The sequence below is a fragment of the Podarcis raffonei genome, chromosome 4, assembly GCF_027172205.1.
Source record: "Podarcis raffonei isolate rPodRaf1 chromosome 4, rPodRaf1.pri, whole genome shotgun sequence".
NCBI classification, from domain to species: Eukaryota; Metazoa; Chordata; class Lepidosauria; order Squamata; family Lacertidae; genus Podarcis; species Podarcis raffonei.
In genome coordinates, this window is record NC_070605.1 from 59,560,936 (window position 1) to 59,586,023 (window position 25,088).

The 25,088-nt window shown below is 38.8% G+C and overlaps 1 protein-coding gene across 1 annotated transcript in view; it reads right to left on the bottom strand.

The window, feature by feature from the left end:
• Positions 1-10,341: 10,341 nt before the first annotated feature.
• Positions 10,342-25,088, bottom strand: part of USP9X (ubiquitin specific peptidase 9 X-linked) — a 67,566-nt gene continuing 52,819 nt past the window's right edge. Inside the window, exons 32-45 of the mRNA XM_053386905.1 lie at positions 24,515-24,705; positions 23,288-23,461; positions 21,974-22,115; positions 20,711-21,461; positions 20,032-20,155; positions 19,511-19,736; positions 18,501-18,630; positions 17,813-17,998; positions 16,794-17,014; positions 16,368-16,456; positions 14,906-15,062; positions 14,232-14,444; positions 13,439-13,534; positions 10,342-12,106 (exon numbers count right to left, since the gene is read on the bottom strand). Coding sequence (XP_053242880.1) covers positions 11,972-12,106; positions 13,439-13,534; positions 14,232-14,444; positions 14,906-15,062; positions 16,368-16,456; positions 16,794-17,014; positions 17,813-17,998; positions 18,501-18,630; positions 19,511-19,736; positions 20,032-20,155; positions 20,711-21,461; positions 21,974-22,115; positions 23,288-23,461; positions 24,515-24,705 — 2,835 coding nt within the window. The 3' untranslated portion in view covers positions 10,342-11,971. The remainder of the gene's footprint in view (positions 12,107-13,438; positions 13,535-14,231; positions 14,445-14,905; positions 15,063-16,367; positions 16,457-16,793; positions 17,015-17,812; positions 17,999-18,500; positions 18,631-19,510; positions 19,737-20,031; positions 20,156-20,710; positions 21,462-21,973; positions 22,116-23,287; positions 23,462-24,514; positions 24,706-25,088) is intronic.

The window sequence follows — 25,088 nt, forward strand, 5'->3', positions numbered from 1 at the left end:
GTACAATGTGTGTGAGAGGCATTTTCTTTTTAGTTTTAACAGTTTGTCTAAACATTTTATACATGTGTAAATGGTCCTGAAATTTTAATCACCTTACAAAGGAACTGTTTTAGATTGTGTATGAAGTTGTCCAGATAGCTCAAGTATCTGGTAGACCAGTTTGAGAACAGGAAGCGGGACTTTGGGCCTTTTGTCTGATCCAGCGGGTCTCTTGTTCTCTTTCATCAAGCTTCAGGAAGGCAAGATCTCAAACTTGGTTCTTAGTACACAATGCAACATTCTTACACTTTGCTATATAGCAAAGACATGTCAAATGGGAGTAGAAAGCGAGTGATATGCTTAGATAAATGGCAAAATAGAATCCTTTAAACCAGGGGTGTCAAACTCAAATTCATCGGGGGGCCGCATCAGCAGTTTGGTCACCCTCAAAGGGCCGGTTGTTCAGGCAGCCGTTGGATCTGTCACATCACAGGATGGCATGCGCTCAATATAAAAACAAGTGAAGGTTTCCTGAATGCATGTAAAGTGGAGGTTTCCTGTGTAGAACGGCCGGCGCCGCTAGAGGGCAGACGTTCTCTGGCTTGTAGGCTGCCGCGCATGCGCTGAAGAGGCGGCTTTCTTGTGTCAAAAAAAAAAAGTGAGAATAAAAGGTGAAGGCTGGCGGCCGGCGGCGGCTACACGGGCCACATGATGAGGTCTGGTGGGCCGGATTCGGCCCGCGGGCCTTGTGTTTGACACCCGTGCTTTAAACAGTTCCATAACGCTGAACAAAATGTTAGGTATGTTTAAGGCACTTACAATGTTCTGCTTGTGTAATAGGACCTTCCTCTCCCCTTTGCTCCCTGGCACACTATAAATTTCTCCAGAGGGTTGGGGGTACACACAAGTGGAAGAAGTCCTGTTGCATGAGCAGAACGGTTTGCAGTGTTGGATACAAAAGCCCAATTTTGTCTTAAAGAAGCCTGTTCAATAAGGACCAAACTATGCAGCTGCACCCAAGGGTCTTTTGGCAAACTTGGGAGGAGGATACATCTCCCTCCAAAAGCCGTTTGACATGGTCAGCTGTTCAAGGAAAGAGGGATAGTCCAAGCAGCCCATATCCAAATAGTGGAGAGATGTTTTGATGGTACATCAGTTTCCCTAGAATGTCATTTTGGGCTGCTTGGAACATGGCTCAAATGACTGCATCCAGAGTTAAGGATACTGCTTATACAATTTATTTTCCAGCTTCCCCTCCTTTTTTCTTGTGACGGCTCTCACAGCAGCAGCACAACATGAGAAAGATTGCTACAGCAGGTGGAAGTAGAAGTTCCTGCTTTCCATTTAATGAAAAGACTGAAGTGAACTCCTGTTCTGTGGTCTGCTTTGCCCCATACCATGTAAATAGCATAAGGATTTATCGGTGCCCTAAGTACATTGTGCAAACATAGAGAAAACAAGTTTCAATGTTTAGTAGATGGAATAGTTTTCAGAGGACCACGGATAGTAAAAGCAACGCTGTGGGAGCATACATTTTCTAGGCACTTAACAGACTTCTTGCTTTGCATGATGTTATCACGCGCATGCTGTATTTTGCTGATAAACGAGGTGGAGGGAAGGCGGCTTTCACAAAAGGGAGTTGAAGCATGTAAGAAATATACACAAGTGCTGCTAACTGGAAAACAAAAATTGGAATATTTTTGAAGCTGGGCTAATGACATGTACTCTTAATGATGTCACAGGCAACAGAGTTTTCTCATTTCCTTTCAAGAACTATATAGCTTAACAAACCTTTATAATACACATGGTAGAGAGCACACTATCTGAAAATAACAGGCAACTGCCTTACGTATGTATGGAGCAAAGCTGTGTGAGCACAAATGGTTTTAATGAGCAACCCAGTAAGTCTCAGAAGCAGGTGTGGCTTTTCCTAGATGTACAGCAATTGGAAAACTACTGCTTGCATTTGTAAGTGCACAGCTACTCAAGAGCAAGGTGCGGGGAAGCTATGGTCTGCTGGCCTATAATTTACACATCCTTTACCACTGGATCTGTTGGTTGGGGTTGATTAAAGCTGGAAGTCCACAGCAACCCTCTAGAAAAACAGTGATGTAACTGTTAGTGAAGAACAATCTCTTGAAAGGAATCATTGAGCTAAGAATGAGGATTGCTTAATTAGAAGTAAACTAGCAGTGCAGGAAAAGTCAACACGTTGACTATATAGTTTAAAAACTGCTACGAGGTGCAGCTAGAGACTAATCCTATCAGTTACTTGTGATTTTAGTATTGTCCAATATTCAATATACACATAATACATGTATTTAAAGAAAAATGAATTAAAATATTTTGGGGGATGTCCTGCTGACAGCCTGAAAGCTGTAGAGCTCTCAAAAATGTTAGTCTTGGCCAGACTTATAACCCATGAAACAATTATAAACTCTATGAAAAGGTAGGTAGCATGCAGCAATAGATTAGATTAACAATACCGGTACAACCTAGAATAATATGATTTTCACCATATGTAGGACACTTGAGACAGCCTACAGGTGTACAGTGGTACCTCGGGTTAAGAACTTAATTCGTTCTGGAGGTCCGTTCTTAACCTGAAACTGTCCTTAACCCGAGGTACCACTTTAGCTAATGGGGCCTCCCGCTACTGCCGCCACCGCACGATTTCTGTTCTCATCCTGAAGCAAAGTTCTTAACCCGAGGTGCTATTTCTGGGTTAGCGGAGTCTGTAACCTGAAGCGTCTGTAACCCGAGGTACCACTGTATGATTGTTCGCTGCAACAAGTAGGCTATAGTCAAACTGCTCTTGTGTTAGAATAGCAGCCCAGAGTGGTATACCGGTCATGAATTTTGCTACAAGGGTCCAGTGACGTGTTGCTCTGTCCAGCATATGAACATTGGAGAGAAAACTAAAATTACAAGGACCAAAATTATTTCACAGAATTAACCAACCGGGGAAAATCCTGAAAAGATAGTAACAAAGCAACTTATTCCTAAAACATTGCTTTCCAATAAAAAGGGCTACTTTCAATCATGAGGCACAAAGCATTCTAGAGCAGAAAGTTAAGAAACTGCAAATAGTTTCTACAGCAAGTAGTAGTTTCTTCTACTCTCCTTAGTGTGATAGTACATGCAATCCTTAATTTATATTGAAGTATAGAGTTGAAGGGACGCGGGTGGCACTGTGGTCTAAACCATAGAGCCTAGGGCTTGCCGATCAGAAGGTCGGCAGTTTGAATCCCTGCGACGGGGTGAGCTCCCGTTGTTCGGTCCCAGCTCCTGCCCATCTAGCAGTTCAAAAGCACATTGAAGTGCAAGTAGATAAATGGGTACCGCTCCAGCGGGAAAACAAACACCGTTTCTGTGAGCTGCTCTGGTTTGCCAGAAGTGGTTTAGTCATGCTGGTCACATGACCCAGAAGCTGCAGACAAACGCTGGCTCCCTCGGCCTATAGAGTGAGATGAGTGTGTAACCCCAGAGTTGTCTGCGACTGGACCTAATGGTCAGGGGTACCTGTACAGTTGAAAATACACTTTGAAGTAAACCACAATAAATTGAAACCAAATTTCCAGCATTCCTGTAGATCAGCATAAAGCTCAACTGCATTAAAGTAGCTAGACATAATAAGTACATAATAAATGAACTTTCCCCTTAAACATAAGACTAATCTTGCAAGTTAGTAGTGGACTACAGTTTCAGAAAGTGCTGAACTAGAAACCATCTACAGTATGTCTTGCAAACCAATACTTCTGCATAAAAATGGCAGATACAGAGAGTTTCTAAGTTTTCATATTCCCCATAGATCTATGTTGAATTTAAAATTATGAATTTCTGAAAACTTTAAATTTAGTTCAAATGCAAAATAGTAGTTGACGCTCGTGATGACATAAAGTGTTATTTGAATATACTTGCAGGGGGCGGGTGATGGTGAAGCAGAGATATACTAAAAGCTATTAAGTATTTCAGAATAGGCTTACACATTGAAATAGCTGCTCCACCACCACAATGTACAGTTTTTGTAAGTTTGTAACATGCAAGAAAGTCAGTATTAGTCTAGTAAAAGGCCTGTCACACTTAACTAAATTTCCCCTCTATTGTCTTTCCCCCTAATGCTTGCTTGTGGTAATGGCGACTCTCAATTGTAATTAATGCTTAGAAATACTCAAAATACAATTGAAAGTGGGCTGCAGCGGAATCAAAGTAACATGGCCAAAACAAATGCTTATTAGAAATGAAAAATGTGTCAGTAGCATTTACAATAATATATCCAAAAATAGAATTCCTATAGAGGTGGCGACAGAATTGTGGGTTAAGCTTAACTCATTTATCTCTAGACAGAGAAAAATACTTCCCATAGCTGGAACAAATTTCTCAGTCCTATTAGGACTAACAGGAAACTCATGGTGAATTGGCCATGTAAGTTTTGACACTAGTCACACTCAGAATAAGACTCATGGAAATCAATGGAAATCAGTGCTAAGTGCACTGATTTCAACAGATCTACCCCAAGCATGATATACAGAGAAATCCAAGCCCCTGATCTGCTATAGTGGAAGGAGTTTGGGTGGTGCAAAGGTATCCCTCTGCCCAGCCCCGCAGGCAAGGACCCCCATGCACCACCCAGCAGCCTCTCCCGTTGGTAGTCAGCAGGAAGCCCTGAAATGGGGTGTTGTGGGGGAAAGCCAGCACTGGATCTACTGGATGGCATTGACTCATTTTTGGCCTTTGTTGCACTGGGAGCATTTCCCCTCCACTCTGGCTGGGACAAGTTCTGGGGCTGTGCTGTTCCATCAAGCCCTGCCATTGCTGGCCAGAGCAAATGGTTGCGCACTAAGCTGGATATTAGCCTATGAAGGGCCAGTATATTAAGCGACAGCAGTCTTAACAGATGAAACAAGGATTACCAAAATTGTTAAATTGGGGGGAGTATATGCTAACTTTTCCTCTTCCCAACTAGACTCTTTCTGCCTTGATCACTAAGGTCAACATAATACAGGAATCAGCATTTGGTTCTGAAACGTGCTGCCAGCCTACAGTTACCACCCTAAGAGGTAAAGTATCTCTGGAAGAAATGCCATTTGTGGTAACAGAACTGGCTAGCAGCCACTTAATGGGGTAGGGATTGAAACTTAACCCGCTTACTCCTGTGTGAAACTGATCTCGCAGGGGAATTAATTGCTGAGCAAGGACCTAAAATGTAAGATAGCAAGAGCCCTGCTGCATGAGACCAAAGGCCTATCTAGTGCAGGTTCCCATTTCTCTGTGGTCAACCAGATGCCTTTGGGATGCCGACAATTAGGTCATGAATGCAACAGCACTCTCCTGCTCTTACCAGCATCCAACATTCAGAGGAATACCAGCTCTGTGTGCTCACACCACCATTAAAGCACATTCTAAGCACATGGTTTCTCAGAGGGTTTGGAGCACTGTAGTTTACCCCCCCCCCCATTACAATTTCCAGCAACCCTTAACAAACTACAGTGCCCAGAATTCTTTAAGAGGGGAAAGGTACTTTAAAAATATAGTGCAGACAGGACCCCAGGTATTAGTCATTATTAGGAGATATGGGTGGACATTACCCATCTTGAATCAGTTTCCAAAATTATGAGGGAGAAAAACTTTGCTATGTACTTCCTTCACACTAAGCATAAATTTATATAACTCTTATCATCCCTGCTTATGTGCCTTTCTTTGAAAATGTTTAGTTCAAAACTTTCTTAGTTTTTAAGTCACCTAAACAATCTTCTATGCTGAAAACTAGAAGTTGATTTGTGAGATTCATACACTGAAGAAAGAAAAAATTAATAATTATGTACCAAGCAAGAAAGCAAGAACCAAGAACAAAATAAAAGTACATAATGAGGTGGCAAGTATAGGCAGAGGAATCAAATGTGGAGTAACACACACAGAACCTTTAGCAATGAAGGGAACTTGTTTTGAGGAACTGAGGTGCAGCAGGAATTAAGCTGATAAACTAGGAAGCTTACCCCAAGGAACAACCAATGCAACAGAAAAACAGAATTTTTAAACAGCTGTTCAAAGTAGTAAGTAGCAAAATATAGGTATGCCAACCCATTTGATCCAATAATTAGCACAATTCTGCAAATATATCAATTTCTTAGAGGTGGTTTGAAAATAAGGCAGTACCAGTTAGATATGAGAAAGTTTCCAATATGATCATGGTAGATAAGAGGAGATAAACCTTTGGCTGGCTTATCACATATGCTGCTTAATACGGTAAACTCCATAATCACTTCAAAAAAAAAATATGCTTGATACAACTAACAAACAATAGAAATCCCACACATTAAAACATTATGCTCTACTTGTGAACAAGTCAGTTCTTGTGCTTGAGCAAATATACTTGTTTCAGTCATGTGGCTCATTGTTGGCTGTATAGCTGCTTGCCCAATGCCCAGACAGGAGTAACCCCAGGCATTTCTGCTGTCTACCTGTAACTGATTGATGTGCCAATAATTTTGTTCACACCAATGCATTTGCAAGGCAGGGAATGTGTGGAGCAAATGTGTGAAGTTGATAGAAAAACTGCTAATTGGAAGGTTAACACTTTGAATTAAGACAGAATAGTGCATTGCTGATGGTCAGTATCATATATTGACAAGACGCATAGGAACACCACATTCCAAAACGAATTATTTCTCTGAAGGATAATAGCTAACTTTTGTATATAACTTTCAAGCATTCAAAGTGCTTCAAACATAATCTAGCTGTAATCCTTACAACACTGAGCCAAATCAGTTTTATTATCCAACCCATTACAAAATTGGGGGGACCTGAGGTGAGGTTGAGAGTAGTTTGCCTAAGGGAACCTAGGGCAAAGGCAGATTTAGGGGAGAACAACTGGTTTGGCTGCACTGGGTGTGGCGCTTTAGGGGCGCCACAGGGGACTCCACAACTATGATTTAGAACGGAGTGCAAGAGGCAGTTTGCATGTGCTGAATTTTGGCACCGCACAGGGCGCTGCTGAAATTCTGAGACCCAAAAGTCTGCCTAGTGAGTATACAGCAGAGGTGAATTTGCAACTAGGAACATCCTGATTTGTAGTTAAAATCTCTTAAGCCACTGCAGTATTCTAGCACTATTTAAGCACCATCTTTTTAACTCACCCTGTGATTTACCTGAGTGCTCCTGCTTCTGCAGTATTTGCTGTTAAGCATGCAGGAATTCACTATGGTTTAAAGCCACAGCAGTACATAATTTTTGTCACAAGTGGATTTTGATAATCTAAGCAAAATCATGCAAGTCATTAAGTCAAACCGTCTTCATAGGCCAGCACAGATATGCCACAAAAAGCTTCAGGTAATCTACTACTTCTGCTGTAATGAGGTTCTTTCATAGTTAACACAGATAAAGCCCAGCTGCAGTTCTACAATATAGCAAGTAAATCCTTTGGAATTTAATATTTCATTGGACATCTGATAGCAAGCTACTCACAATGAGAAGATAGGAGAGGAACAATGTTTGCACAAGCATCTAGTCACAAAGAATTATTTTCCTTCCTGCTCATGCTGCATGCAGTTCTCAAAATTGAACAGAACATTCTAGACACTAGTCAAGCTCCTCTTCCATGCTTAGTGTAAAATAAATTGAAGGTGAATATGGGTTTCATCCCATTTTAACTATCAATGGTTTAACGCAATAAAATGAATCCCTGTTCATTTAGGGATTTCAACGAATAAGGACTCAAGCAACAAGAGTCTTCTACTAGCCACAGGAAAATGGTAAAGACAAAAGATGAGTTCACACACATTTATAGTGTGTGATTAACACATGGCAGCTTATTTCCACATGTGTGAATGGGCTTCCCTGAAAAGTACTGGGTTGGATCCTAAGAATTGCTCGTGGAAGGAAAACAACAAAAGGGGATTGTCCTTCTCCCTCCTCACCCCCTACGCTCTCCAACACCCTTTTCTGAGGGTTGGAGGGTCCTCCTTGAGTGGGTGGGCTATGGCACAGTGGGATGGGAAGATTGTCCCAACTCAGGCAGCAGAACCTCGTGCAAGTGCATCTTTGCTGAAGACACTTCAAAATCTTGGGCAATTCTCCCCTTTCCCCTAGCTCCCAAGGTCATAACCCACCCAGGTTTTTCAACCCTCAGGAAAGGTGATTTGGAGATGTAGGAGGGAGAGCAGGGAGGTTCTTTTCTGCCCATTTCCTTTAATGAGTGGTTCCTAAGATCTACTAATCTACTGTAAATGAGGTGATGCATCTACAGTCATGAGGAGTCACTACTATGCCAGCCACAATATTCTGTTATCGTCCATAATTTCCATTCAAGAAGAGTGCTTGTGTCCCGTCCCCCCAACTGCTTTTTTCCTATAACTTTCTCTAGCATCCTGCATTTCCCTTTTTGGGAAGATCTTTTTTTTAAAAAAAAAACAACAACATACTACCATAGCTTGCTTGAACAGAGAAAGAAAAACAAATGTAAATTTTTAGCCATATAACATTTGCTAGTATTACCAGCATGTTTATGAATAATACAGAACTTGGGGGGGGGGGGAGATTCTCTTGGTTCTCTTGAACAACTTATGAAAATTGTCCCAGGAAAGCTGCACTGAAATGCAAGGGAGGTATGAAGGAAACGTCCTTCTAGAAAAGATGGACATCACAACAAATTAATATTTTGCATTCAGTTCAAAATGTAATTGCACTTTGCGATAATACCACCGTGGTGATGAACATTCGCTTCTATACAAATGTGTAGCTAAAGGGACAACAGCATACTTATTCTACTCCCAACTCTTTACTTTCCTTTGTAATTTAGTAATGACATGAATTAATGACACCCAGAATTTAATACACTGCCTGGAAAAGGTTTGCTAGTTACAACTTAAATCCAACTGGGAAGCAAATTTAATCATTACATTTGTGTTTCTAAAGCTAATTCTTTAAAATTCATGGTCCTTTTAAAAAGACATCATGGCCTAAGAATCATGAGGTTTAAAATTCCATTTTGGATTCTTTTTATTTCTCTTTTGCTTTTTGAATCTTCAGTGGACACTGCAGACATACTTTTGTTTCCACAACCACTAAAATCTATTAGTTTTTAAATGAAAACTGAGGCTCCCATTACTTTCAGCATTCAAAAGCATTCAAAGTGACAATATGTAATGAAGACCCAGCAAGTTGGTAGCCATGCATACCTCCTTAACTAGAGTGATTTAGCAGCACTAACACAAAAACAGAACGTTAAAGTTTACTCACTGAAGTCAGTGGCAAAAATTCATTTGCACAAAGAACTGCTTCTGGTAAAGCAAAGGAAACTATTTACACAAACACATTCTGATACAAACACACTAAAAACTTTTCCTATGGGTGATCAGTTTCTATATATTTAATGTCAAATGATTAGGAAAAATGTAGGATTACTGTTGGATGGATTGCTTTTATGGAAGACAGGGATTTCCCATTAGCTGTTACAAACAAAAATTAGGATTCAATAATTAGCAGAAGAGTAAAATTAAACCTTTAGGCACTTTGAGGACTTGTTTTAATGTGTGCCATTCATATTGAGGTATTACATTACAGCTTTAAAGTGACTGCTGCCAAAACTCTGACAGAAGCATGCATTAATTATTATTCAGAACATTTTCACTTAAAATGAATAAATGAGACGTTTTGCCAAGAAGGAAGAAAATGATTTTTCAGGTTTCTGCTACACATTAATTTTAAAGAGGCAATAGTCTCAGGAGTCTCTCTTCCAGGGGGAAAAGATAACCCGCAATACCTCCTAAGTAGTTGTCTGAAAACTATCTCCAGGAGGGTTTTGTCATAGCCTTGTGAAAGTAAGTTTAAAAAAGAAAGAAAAAGAAAAAGTATTTTCACAATCACTTGACACTAATCATTTTTCCAAGGCCAAAGTAACAAGTTCCATGTTCCTGTATAGAAAGATAGTCTTTGAAAAAACATTTTTAACAATAATTACTGGTCTAAGGAAATATGAACTGTTGCAGCTCTAATACAAAACAGGCTAATATTTTGATTTAAGTCAACACTAAACATACCCACGTACGTGGGGAATGTTTCACTCAAACGTTGTCAACCAATCCAATTAACTGCTGTTAGAAACATAACAATTAACATGAATACTAGAGAAAATCTGGAAGGGTAAAGTGATTGCTGCTACATAGAATATTTAAAAATGGTTTAAGACTATCTCATTACACTAAATGCAAAAGAACGCACTTGTGAGTTTCTCACTTTGTTCAACTATAAATCCTCAGTTTGATAAGCAGCATTTTTGTATTAACTCAATTGTATAAAATACCTTCAAGCTTGTGCTCATTAAATATATATGTATATATAAAACATACAAAAAGTACAAGATAGTCACATTAAGAAACTATTACAGTTTTCCTTTTTTATTCTTGTCAAGGGTCAAATTTCTGTTCACCAATTCTCAATGCGACTTTAGTTCCAGAATTCGGTATAGTGCACAGAATTCAACTACCTGTGCAGTCTGTTTTTTTAAAAAAAAACCACACACACACCACAGGACAAAAATGGTCTTCTTAAATCAAATTCTATTTGTGAATTCAGCAAAATAATTTCTATAAAATAAAACAGCAAATATTTAAATAGTATAGGGTGGGCTGTATCTGTTTTGCAGGGGTATTTGGTTTTTCGACAGATTCCAAAATAATTACACACATTCAAGTTACCAATTTTAATTTAAATACAGTATTTACTGATGTCTTCCTTGAAGTCCTTAAACAAATGTTTACTCTGGAATAGAGATACCTCAGTTTTGTATTTGACTAACCAGTAGTTTGTTTGTTTTTTTTAATAATCAAACTCTGCTTCTAAGGTTTCGATTTCTCTTATCATGGACAAAGAGCTAAGATTCAATTCTTGTTTTCAAGTAGAATTGTGAACGAGCAGAAAACCAGCAAGTTAACTTGGTGCAGTGGCACTCACAAGTATTGTGTGATTTTGTTGACTTCCACTTCACTGCAATGCAGTAGAAAGGAAAGTGTTAGAAGTTTATCAAATAAGCTCTACCAAAGAAACAAAACAAGCACACCAAATACAGTCTATTATGCTCCAGGCATCCTGGCATAGCAAAAAATTTGCATATTTGTTTTAAATCTTTTAATTTCCTATTACTGAAAACTAAGTGTTCTTTTATCCCACCCAGAGACAAAACTGTCAAACATCAGATGTGAGGAACATATGTGCAACTGAAAACCACCTGTTTGTCACATTGCCCAACCCTCCCCTCCCTGTTTTATATTCTAGGTGGCAGAAGAATAGGCTCTGAACAACACAGTTGTCACTCTGGGACAACTGTAATTTTTCTTTCCTCACTGGCTACACTAACCTGGTGTGAAGCCATGCTAAATGTTACAGCTTAACTATAGCTTCAAAGTGATTAACCTAATACCAGAATGAAAAAGGCAATGAAAAAAGACCTAGAAACAATGTTACATCACCAATTTTCCACATCAACCAAATAATTAAAAGGTTACCAGTCATTACGTTGCTCATAGTAAAATTGACTCCAGTGGCAAAGAATTAACATGAAACTATTTTTCTGGTTGACATGGAGAGGCTTACTTTTTTGGGGAAAGAAGTTGATCCAACTGCCATTAGGCAGGCAACACTGGTTGTAGAGCGCAGCGGATATATCAAGAAATTAATTGTTGTAGATCTGTGAGTCTCATCAAGACAAAAAAATGTTTCTTGCTTAAGAATTAACAGTCAAACATTAATATACTATATACACCTTTGCCATTTACACATTAGCATCAGGCCATTTATTACAAAACACTATACACTTTCCACTGCAGGCAGGTTATATATTGACAGCAAATTTCTGCAGATAAGACAGTGAATAGACTCTTCACTCCATGTTGATTAGGAATAGTTTTTCTAAATATTAGCCAGACACAGAGAAAAGTTGGACTGTAAGGCCTGGGTGCACAGTCTTGATGGGGCAAGTTAATTATGTGCATTTCCACTATTCTTTCGTCTGAGGCGGTGACACCTCTTCACTGCCTTCATAATTTTCTTGTGCTCGTTGGCCAGTTCGCTGAGGGTTGTTCATATGATGTGCTGCTGGGCCTGTATATGGTTGTCCATGCACATGGTTATTCTGGAAGAGACAAAACACATGTTAAGAATAACTTCTATATTTCCCCAAAAAAGTAGCTCAGGGAACTGGGCAAGCAATAATTTATATTTTTAAATTACAACTAGAGAGCTACTCACACTTACCGCCAACTAAAAATAGAACAGATAAATTTGCACTGAAATTGAAAGGTCAAGGTTACAGTTAATTAATTCCTACTTCATGCAAAAGCTGAAGCTTTATGTGAAGGTCCTCATAACATATCTTCAGAAATGGAATGGTGGGGAGGAAAGTTTTAATTAGTACACAGCAGGAAGTGATAATTGTGAATGGCCTTTCTTCCAAAGGGACAGTATATTTCATGTGTCAAACTTAATAAAATGACTTGAGGTGATCATCATCAAATATGTCTGTTTTAACTGTTAACACACCTAAACTGGCAGATGTAAAACATTCGTGTACCTTTCTGTAATGTGAAGTTGGGTCAACTATGAACCTAAAATTGGACTTAAAATATAGCCATTGTGCATGTTAGGAGGTGAAAAAAGCCAGCTCTTGTGAGAAAGTGAAGACACCACACACTAACAAATAAGGGAGCTGGTGGTTAAACGTGTTTCAACTTCTAGAGATTGGGTCTATATCACTTACCAACTGCTCTGCTGAACACATCGATAAAGAAAGCAAGATGAAGGAAAATGAGCAGGAAAGGAAATTAACAGATTAAGGATATAGAATTAATTATTTAGGAAAGGAAAGGGAACAAATACTGGTTATGTATGACTTATGAAGGTAATGCAAGATAATTACAATTTTAGCTTTCTGGAGTTAGCACTACATTTACAAAGGCATTTAACTTTTAAGAGATGTACATACATGCAACTTAAGGTCACATGGTGTTATACATGAACTATAGCAGGGCAGAATCAGACTTCAATGCTGGTTCAGAAACATCTATTAGCAGATCACTGTGTGCAAAACTTGGGTGAAATTTTAGGCATTTTACAATGCATAGGTTGTTTTTTAAAGTGGTCTTCAAAGCATCAATGGACATGTCATATTGGGGGAATTTAGTTTTTCTCTGGATGCACCTATGAGCTGATTCAAGTTGGCTTGCTGACTCACAGAGAAAAAAGTTAGATAATTGTTCCCATATGATGGTTGTGTGTGACCTGTCTGCACATTACACTTTGCTGGAAGAGCCCGTCTACCTGAATCACATTCTATGATGTTCTTGTCAAACAGTTATCCTTGTCCTAAAAGGAATAAAACTGGCAATATGTTTTTTAAAAGCTGAAGTAAAAAGTTCAAAGGATACCAAAATGAATTGACATGTTTCACAGATAATTCTCTGCTTACCTGTTGATACTGGGAACCAGGCGAATGGGGATACAATGGAGCATCTTCTGGTGGAGAGGACTCATGCTCATCAGGGGCATCTGGGTCATCTGGTTCCTAAAAATGAAAATTGCCCATTAAAACAAAAAATAAAACTACTTTTCACATTTAAATTCCTTGCCCTCATTTTCTTCTGGCAATTGACTGGACCCAGAGAAATTCCTGCAGAATGTGTGGGTGGAAGCTGACTACCCTGCCGCTTCCATCACATCACTGCCCACTATCCCAGCCTCTTTTGAGGGTTAGGGCAACCCTGATATATGGTTGGCTATGACATGGAGCCTAAGGGAGGAACTCCAAAATAAAAATCTGGGCAGATTCTCCCGCCCCAAATGAATCAGGATACCCGGACACTTAGAAGAAGCTCTTTTTGAGAAGGAACCAGAAAGAAATTCAGCTTCTGCCAACCCCTTCTGCAGGCACCTCTCTAAATCCTATACTATGTAACAGCTATCAGAAATAGATGCTGCTATATTAAGAATTACAGGTTTGGAGGCTGTGGCCAGAGGAGTGTTCAATCTCCCTTGCCTCTCACAGTGATAACTGGGGGCACTTGGTACAGTGGAGGACTTAACTCCTGCCTACTTATGAGTTCCGAAGTCTCACTAAGCAAGAAACAACTCATAAATCTTATAGTGCCAGCTAGCACTTCAACTATGTAACTAACATATATTTCTATCAGGAATTTTATGAAACAAGTTGTTTGTCTTCCAAAGAATGCCAAAGCAACATTAGTTGTAAATTCACTCCTTACCTCCTCTGGGCATAGCTCACAAGCTTTTGCAAGGGTCATTCTTGCACTGTGTGATCTCTCTAGGAAGTAGCCATTTGATGTTTCATTACTCTGGACCGGAGGAGACCAATTGTTATATGTATACTGTGGATTGCCAGTGTATGGCCTACGTTCAAGCTCATCTCCAAGCCACTCTACTGCCCAGGTCCACTTTCTCTTCAAATCTCCATTGCTCTGAAAAGATGAAAAAAGGCCATTCAGTATTTTAAAATTACTTCTAAACACACCTCAGTCCAATGCAGCTTTTTAAACGGGGTGTATAGTTTCCCATTAATTACTCTTGATTTTTGTAAAACAAAAAACCAAAGCAAACAAAGAATACTCCAGTAAGGTCCCTACAGTTCTATTTTGTCATGGATGCTTTAGTTGAGATACCTCCATTGCAGGGAGTTTGACTCAATAATCCCTTCCAATCCTACAATTCTATTCTAATTTTATTTCTATGAGGGAATAGACATTTGCTCCTGGTGGTTTCCCCCCAATTTATTTGGATAAAATATATAAGACCATGGCTTTATCTTAGTGACTCTACAGAAAGAGTTCTGTTATAACTAAACTTGGCTCAGTCCTGTCCCTCTCTTCGTAGCATTGGAAAAACAGAGAAAGTAATTTTTTCTTGAGATAAAAGTAATTACCTGTAAAATCTGGTAGGCTACTGGACAGTTGCTGAAAAGAGCTACCATACACTTTATACACTGGTAAGCCCTTTTCTGATAATGATTCTTAGAGCGTTGAATGGTATCAAATAGCCCATCCCGGTCATCTGGAATTCCTTTAAGTGCATTGTGAATCCTAAGAGAATCCCAAACACACCAAAAAGTCAGAATTTCACACAGACTATAAACATGCATGTAAATGTCAGGATCCTAAAGGGCTAGCATTAAAATGTTGCACAAGCTTAGACCCAGCAGATCCAGATAATCAGTGTCTGTACTTGCAAAACTGTGGGTGTAAGACACAATCTTAGGAGAGACATGCCCCCTCTACTCATAACAAGATGGAATGTCTCTCTTCTAGGATCTTGCCATATCATTACAGAGCACCAGTAGTTGTGAAGGACTGTCAGTGATATTTTTTATTTATTTCTTCACACCCTCTTCTAAAAGAGTGACATCTAAATATGCAGAATGTGTTCATTTTCTCACTTGGTAAACACCATTATGGCCTGTACCAGATTTTTTTTAGGGCCCATGCAAAGTGACCTCAGGTCTCCATTTCTGCCTAAGCTTTCCTGAACCCAGCTGCTGTTTCTCTACCATAAACTCCCTCCACTTCCCTGCAGAAATAAAATTTAAAATCCTTTTGAGCTATAGCCGGAATGATTTTTATAGCAGATTGATTCACACAAAATAGAACACTCAACCAATTTAATAAGGCTCAGTGTTTATATAGCAGTTTCCCCAGGTACTCAAAACAGTTCCCCCTCATCTCAGTAGTCCTTCTTGTCTTCTCCCTGGTAAAGTATGTCGCCATGATCAACATCCACCCAGAAACCTATGTCCCCACTGTGGAAGGATGTGCGGATCCAGAATTGGCTCCCCCAGTCACTTATGGACTCACTGTTAAGACCCTGTTCAGGGAAGACAACCCTACTCGGCTACGAGTGATTGCCAAAGAAGAAGAAGGTAGACCAGTATTATCACCCCCATGTAACAGATGGGAAGCAGAGAAGAGAATAATGCTTTATCCAGAACCACCTAAAGCATTCTCAGAGAAGATAGCTGAACCAAGGAATTAACAGCTTAACAGTTTTAACAACTAAACTCATCTGTATAATTTAATTTAAAGTAACAATTGCACAAAAACCTTGCTAGCTAATTTATCATATATATCATATCCCTCTCTCTCTCTCTCTCTCTCTCTATATATATATATATAGAGAGAGAGAGAGAGAGAGAGTGCATGAGCATTTGGCAGTCCCCATATGCTCTGGTAACAGTCACTTTGGATACGGCTTAAGGTACTTTATTGTTTCCAGTAGGCAACTAAAATCTGCTATGTCTCCATGAAGCAATTACAAAGACTTTCACACAGAAGCACCACATTATTAATGCAAAAAATGTAGACCCCAAAAACCCAAGAAACCCAAGTGCTAACCTGTGAGTCTGCCAAGAGTCCTCAATTAGCAAGATTTGCAGAAGGAGATCCAAGTACGGTCGAAGTTCATATGTGTATGAATATGCAACCTTTTAAAAGTGGAATTTGAGGAAAATATTAACATGCAATTAATGATTATTTAAGTGTGTAGTACAGGAGAATTCATGCTATGAAGAACTGGATGGGTACAGTATTATATTATGAATGAGCTTTCATTTCAACGCCGCAAGGCAAGGAAATATTTCTGTTAAATTAGGCTTTATCATTGAAAGAGCATTCATTTTCTCTGGTGGTGACTTTTTTTAAAGTAACCACTACTTGTTGCAACTCTAAAGACTAACAGGATGAAAATCAAGGGACAATAATCTCTGCACATCAACCTCTTGAATAAAACACACCTTTCCTGACATTTTAATCATTTTTTACCTGCCAAAGTAGTTCACTAAGGACTGTAGATGAAAACTGAGGATTCTCCCAACAGCAGAAGCGAAGTAGTTTGATGGTCTCTTCTGAGTTACTGCAGTCTTCAATTATTTTTTTCACATAACTAGTTCGCACAAACAAGATGTCTGCCACATTCTGCTGAAGTGCCATTATAGGCTGTGATAAATTAGTATCACCATAAGGGTTGCTAAGTGGAGGATTACCTAAAAAGAAATGTTGTTATATTATTTTTTATTTGAACTACAGAAACCAACAAGGTACTATTTAATGTCATCTTTTTAATTACTTCACAGAACATGTGAAGTACATTACATACATATATGAAATGTCTCTTGTTCGATTATGAAAATTGCTATTCTATAAGTATTCACCTAGGCCGAGTCTGACAGATACAGATTAAACTTCTGATGTAACAGTTATGATCACTGTAAAGCATTACGGCTGGTTTTGTAAAACATGGGGTTTGGTAGTATTCCTTAGTGAAAAATCAAAGCCTGTACAATTAAACAAGGTTTTTCTAAGACTTCCCTTGGAATAGGCTTAACTTGCACTACCAAAATATGGAATAGTTGTGTCACATCTAGACACGTTTAAGAGAACCAACCTTTGCATATACAGTTCTGGTAATACAGAAAATCCTCAACTTACATGGAAGGTTACATTCCAGGGATCATGCCTAAACTAAAAATCAAGTATAGTCAAAACACATTGGGTACAATGGCAGGTGGATTACCAAAGTCTTTTCTCCTGGATGCCAGTCTCCTTTCTAATTTCTTTTCTTTAAACAATACCAAGCATGGAAAGCTGAACGAGCACAACTTAAACGTGTGTAAGTTGTGAGCTTACTGTATTTTAATGATTTGAAACTTTTCCAAATCTTTAAGTAAACACAGGCCAGCATAACAGACAAAAGATTAGTGAGATGCTATGATGAATAATAAACTGCCACACACATTTAATCACAAATATATTCTGTTTAAATGCTCCAGAGTTAACAGTACCATTGATAGAAGACTGCATACGTGATGACACATTGCAACAGCGGATTAACTGGGACACCACGGTATATAGTTTGCCTAGTTCAGCATACTGGTATTTGATTGGAGGACCTGGGCCTTCATCCAGTGCCACAAGCATAAATGTGGCAGGTACATTTAGTTTTAAAAGCTGTGTTTTTTCTGCTACACCTAAAGGGAAGTTGGAAAAAGAGGAAGAATAATGAAAACATACTTAGCTATATTTAAGCTGCTGAACTGAATCATATAAACAAAAAATATTCAGATAACTGTTCACATTGGGAAATCCATAAATGGGCATTTACTGTGAATACAATACTCCATGCCTTCAACAATCCAGCCAGAATCACTCAAAACCTTTCTGATTCAACAAGATTAAGAACACATCAATTGTCTGCTGACGAATAGCTCTGGGGAAAAACCAGCCAACACTCTTTTCCCTTGCAGCTGTGGGATTATGGAAAAATTGGTAGTGGTGGGTAAACTGTCTTCCAGAGAAGACTGTCCTGCATTAAGGGATCCCCAGAGCACAGGCTGAAAACCACTGATTTAAGCTATTAATAACAATTTGTGCCGCATCATTAAGCATTCAATGGGCAAGAGTCAAGACTATTAAGTAAGTGCACTGACAGAACAACATGGACAAAGCCTTTAGGGTGAAACATCACATTACCTAAGTTGGCATACATCACAAACAAGTTGAAATATTGCTGCAAATGGCGCCCGTGCTCAGACACTTCCCTTCGAAGAAGATTCAGTACTGCTCTCAGCAAATGGTCGCTCAAACTTAAATTGTCGTAGGCCTATAAAACAACACAAAGGTTGATGACATTATTATTATTATTCAACATGTAAAGCTGCTTCACTGCAGCCTGTTAAAAGACCAGCTGAACATAAATTCTCGAACCAGAATGAAATGCAACTTTGATTGTTTAATTATCAGAACTAATGATATCAAATTCAATTCCTGAACTATTCACTGTATCAAATTTCTGTGATTAAAATGTTTTATCCTGTACTGAATAATAGAGGAATGTATCACACATTACTTAGCAGATTAAACTGGGAGAGGCAGGGGTGCTAAATATGAGACCAATTCAAACAGTAACCTTCAGGAAGGTAGTCAAGAACATAGCAGAAAGACCAAATAAATAAATAATTCTGAAACCAGGGGTGGGAAATTGTTTTGAGCCCAAGGGTTGCAACTCCCTCACCGCCAAACTTCCAAGGGTCTGGCTTCTCTCACCCTGCCCCTTGCTGCAAGGTACAGCTGGCTTCTCTTACAAAGTGCTTGGGTATCTAAAGATAGCAGAGTACTGGTGATTATCACCGAATACTCTTGGAGTGACAGTTTACTTGGGAATTACAATAAAAGCGACATGTAGTGCCTCAAAGCAAGGAGCAATTAAATTTTGCAGAAGTGGTGGAGGAAGCCAGAAGGAGAAGCAGTGAGCAATGGTTCTTCCTCGCCCAAGCAGCAACACTTCTGTGGCCACAAAATGTGTTGGGGGTTTGCAGGTCACATAAAAAGCCTTTGTGGGCCAACAGTTCCCCACCCTGTGCTAAATGGAGATTAATTAAATCACCCTTATAAAAAAAAATTCTATTATATTAATTTATATTCAGACTATATAGAATTTAACAGCTCTCTACTATTGTATTCTGATTGTAGAAAAAGCATACCTGACTAGAAGGTCCAGGTGAAGCAAAAGGTGAAGGACATGGTCCATCTTGCAATGAAAAATGTGCAATAAATACTATGAGTTTTGCAAATGCTCCCCTCACTTCAGCACTAGGGCATTCCAAAAGGTATTCGGAGAAGCGATTTGAAACATTGAAAAGGACATTGTGCGCAAACCAAAAACGTACATTCTTGCTATGACGAAGGAGAATGCACAGAGCATCATACCTGGAAAAAAATAAATTAACAGCATCACATACCCAGAAAACAGACTTGTGTATAAAGGTGGACACTTCAAATCCAGCACTGCATGTTAGTAGTAGGAGCTTTGTTAACCATGATTAATATGAACCAGGATTCCTTATTAACCCAAATTTTAACAAAATTAAAAACTACTAGAAACAGTGGTTTTGAGGCTCAGTTTCAATGCACTGTTATTTCACATTTTGAATGATTAAATTGTACCATATAATCAGTACAATAAAACTTATGACAGTCAAATTCTTCTTAAAGGCAAATATACCAGTCACTGGCAGGACCACGGACAATTTTCTTTGTGTGAAATCCTGTGGTAAAGAGAAACCTAGCAGCAAGCTGAACACCAATCATGGTTATTTCTTCTGCTTCAGGCAATAGATGATCCTGTCCTAAAGAAAAACAGAACACAAAATGTTAAGACATTTATTTGAAAGTGATACAACAGATTATTCCAAGTTGTTTGTCAACCTGACTCTCAATATAAACCTTAAATGATTTATTATATTTTCTGTAAACCTCTCAGAGATTTCTTTTTATAGTAAGTGGTATTTAAATTTTATTTTAAAAAACCCCAGGAAAGATATTTAAGAGAATTCAGTACTCAAATTTAAGTTGTCAGCCAGCATTGCTAAACATTTTTTCTTGTGATCTATAAAACAGTTGGACTTACAGACCACAGCACTTCAGTTAGACACCAGTATCTTTTTTGTTGCATTTATTGGCCAAATATGTTTTTTTAGCAAATGTAAATAATGCTTCATACCAAGGACACAGCAACCTTGTCTTTTCTATCGCTCTTACATATTAGAAAATGCCTGAGGAACAATAGTCTCTTATCCAAATTTGTAATGTTTAAAATGATACACAACAATATGAGAAATGTTAAAAGCTATGTACTTTTACTACCTCTTGTCAAAATTTATTATAAATATCCAAATACTAACCTGGAGGAGGATTTAGATAGACACTGTTACAAGTCAGTAATTTCTTTATGAACTGGAAATATTCTAGGCTGTACTGCATTCGGTTATGCATGAACTGGACATTTTGCTTCCGTACACTTCGCTCAATGGCCGATGGCATTTTAATTTGATGGGGTTTAGTGGTCATTGTAAGTTCTGAAATATATTTTATTAGTTCATTGTCTCTGTCTACTGTGTCCATACGTTCATAAAAGAGAATGTAAGCATTCCACCACCTCTTCTGACGTCTGTAAGACATGCGCTTCATCATATGGTCAAATACTTCTCCCATGTACTCTCCACCAAAACACTGATTTTTCATTTCTTCATCATCATCCATTTTGCATTCTGTTACGTCACCATCATCAAATTTATACCATCTGTTTTTCTCACCATCTCCACCATTTCTCTGAATTATGTAAGAGTAGTAATGTCCACCACTGGCTTGACCACTGTGCACCAATACACCAACAAGTCTGTATTTAGTACTTCCAGAATGCTCATTTTCAGACTGTTCATTCTGTATCAGCTGATTTTCAGGATTTACATCATCCCCTTCTAGTTTAGCTACTCCTGCCACTGTATAAGGTTCCATGTCCAACTCTCGTGGAAATTCAAAATAGTCGTTGAACTTGATTGCACATTCCCTTTCCCAGTCATAGTCAAATCGTTTTAGTTGGATGGCAAGAACTGGGGGCAACTTTTTAATTAGCAAGCGTTTAACTGTATCAACCTAAGGAATAAAAGATTCACATGTTAATGTATTCTATCTGTGCAAATTATCAATGCCAACTACAAATGCAAGTGAAAAATACTGCCACAATTCTTTGTCAAAGTGCTATAATATACCAAGTAACTATCAATACATTATGCATTGCACATCACAGACAAATTTGATATAATATCAAAAAGACTGGTTTGCAGCTTTAACAGTCCTTCCTGAATTGTGGTTATGAAGTATGTGTTCTCCTACACCATGAAGCCATCTAAAATGTTTCAGGCATCGCCAAACTTGGTCCTCCAGCTGTTTTGGGACTACAATTCCCATTATCCCTAGCTAACATGACCAACTTTGGCCATGCCTGAAACATTTTAGATGGCTTCATTGTGTAGGAGAACTGAGAGTTACAGTTATTGCATTAGGTCTTCCAAAATTAAATAGTTGACACGTTCATATGAATTTTCAAAGGTTTTTTTTTTATTAAAAGAGAAAAAGGGAAAAGAAAAATGCTGTATTTCAGTTACCTTCTTGTTGCATTTTTCACAATGATATGCATTTGCACCTTCCAGTAAGTCTCCCTTGACGTACTGTTCCAAGGAGTCAAGCAGGTTTTGGTGATTTCTTATATCTACATTCAGCGTTGTAAAAGATTCTTCACATTCGTACCTATTAATTGTTGGCAGATTAGGTTAAGTTATGCTGACATAGTAATAGTATGAATTCAAGAAAATGTTTTCATCCTGAAGCAATGTTTTGAAAACAGTACCAAAAATGTGTATTTTAAGTGTACAAAACGCTCAAGAAATCTGTTCCATAGAGGTTATAAATATGCTTATGACATTTTTTCTCAGCTGTCTCAGCACAGCACCAAGACCTTCCTATCAGTACCCACAACTGTGATGTGTGAACAAGCCAAGAGGCAAGTCAGTCTCAGAATCTGGACTTAAACTTTGGTAGGGATTACTGTACATCCTAATCTGAAAACGTAAAATATCATAAAGTCTAGTATTTTGAATACACTTAAGGAACATTTAGGGTGCTTCACTATTATTTAACATTTACACAGCATCAGCTTTCAAAAAAGCATTTTGAAATTTCACTCTAGATATAGTACCGTATTTATTTTGACCATATTACAAATTCATTCTCCAGTTGCCTTTTGTAACCAAAACAGCACAATCCATGTACAATAGGGAGATATTACAGGCTCTAAAAATGACTTTAGGACAAAACTCTTTAAGGGGCGGCGGGGGGGGGGACCCAAATTAATAAGGTCTAATAAGATCACAAACTATGAGCATCTTGGGGTGGGTGGGTGGGTGCGGAATGAAGACAGACATGAAAAAGGCATATCAGGCTGGCACCAGAAGAGGAGTGCGCCATACTGCATCATTTTGTTGCAAGTCCAACTTGTCAAACCAAATGACAAATTACAAATGTTAAGTGTGGGCTCACAAAAACATGTTGCCTTGAGTGTCAGCAGCTATAGCCATAGAGTTGCCTAGGCTTCTCTGGGGATGTCAGCACGAACCAGGCTATACTCAGATATGTAACTGATATGTAATATCTGGTGATTGCCATCTTAATTACATCAGAAAATGTGTGTCTTGCTATCATAGAGCTGACTCTGAATTTTTTTTGGAAACTTTGGTTGATAACTTTCCTCAATATGGCTCAGAACGTTGCATCAGCTGTATTTAGAGTAACTTGCTAATATGAACCACTCCTAAATGGTCTCTGTACTTTTCCATAAATGGGAGACTTGTAGCATATTTTTAGTGGATGCCCATTATTACTTTGATTTTATGAAAATGAGATGATAGAGAAGAAACACTTACCTATGCGGGCAGCCTTGACAGATCTTCTGATCAGCAAAGGAGCCTCCCAAAACTTTACTTAACATTGCTGGGTGACCCAAGGCTTTTAAAGCTTCATCTAGGCTATCCACCAAGGAGTTAAAAAATTCTAAAGCGTCATGCTGTTCACGTAGATTTACAGGCTCACCCCAGAGTCTAGGATGGAAAAGATTCTCATTATAAAAGCACACAGAATTTCTAACAGCAAAATCAAGTAGCATAAAAAAATTAAAGTAGTTTACATCACAATTATATAAATTTATCTTCATATAAGCTGAGATTACAATTAGCTAGCAATCCTCATAAGTGCTGCACAGCTCTTAAAATACGTAACCTAGTACTCTGGCTTACTCGGGGTGGCACTCAACATACACAGATAGCAGACTGGCGGTGCCCATTTGGGGAACCACAAATTGAACTCCGATAGACAAATCACTTTGCACTGCCTTCCCCTTATTGAGGTGAGGGAGGGGCGACGTGAAATGTATCCTCAAAACTGGATGAATTCTGAAACTGGGGGGGGGGGGGGGAATGACCCAGCTCTAGTTCACATATAAAAAGGCTAAATGTTCAGCGTGGTAGAGATGTGAGCCTTAAGGCCCTGGAACCATTACTGTTTACCTGGGCCTGAAACTTGGGAACTTACTCAAGTGCTCCAGCCACCTCCTCTACCAGTAGACCACTCTCATGAGTGGGGCTTGCTCATATAGAAATGTATAAGCCTAAGTTCCATTTCACACTGAAGACTTTTGCCTATTGTAGAGGAGGGTAAATGCTTGCTCCTGCCATATTTACACCCTACACATAGGAACACAGGAAGCTGCCTTATACTGAGTCAGTCCACTGGTCCATCTAACATACTTGTCTACACTGACTGGCAGCTGCTTTCCAGGGTTTCCGGCTAAGGTCTCTCCCAGCTGTACCTGGAGATGCCAGGGATCAAACCTGGGGCCTGCATACAAAGCAGGTCCTCTTACCCCTCAGCTATGGCCCTTCCACTCAGCCCATGTCTGAACTAGCTCAATATTTTCATCTATGCAGTGATTTTGGGGTTTCCTGACCTTGCTTTCTGCATGATTAAAAAGATACACATCACACTGTCACTTAAGGAGTATATATTAAATTCCACTGCATTTCATTAAACATATACTGTTTCTATCATAAGACTTCACATAAACACAGTTCAACGTAAGTTAATTTCCTATTTACCTGAATTGCTTCCAAAACCCTCTGGGTACATAGTACTGTAACCTAGAAGCTGCTAAGTGACCAAAGATGACCTGGAGATGTCTTAATACGCCTATGTTGTATTCTTTTCTGTCTTCTGTTTTACTTAAGCTTGGTTTATCTTCATACTGATGTGGATAGCCAAATACTTCATCCCGTGGGTCAACATTGCTCTTTTAACATTAAAAAAGTAATGTAATATAAATGGTAAGCATGAAAAAATAAATAGAAATTAATATGCCTTATGAACAGAACCTAGTAATGTCTGCTAGAGAAATAATAGTAGCAGCTCAGATTAAATGCAAGTACATATGAAACCCTATGAAGGTTCTAACGTCAACTAAAGCAGTTCAGTTCCAAAGTCCAGGTGGGCAACCTAAAGATTCTCATACGTAAGCAACAGGATTGTTCCGCTTGCGATTTTTACAGATATGGAAACAGACATCAGTCTTTTCTAATTACTTTTTTCAGTAAGTCCAAAACACCATGACTGTGCCATGCATAGGAAGCTCCTCCTACCCTTGTGAGAGGCTTTTCAAAGGACTAGAAAGCCATC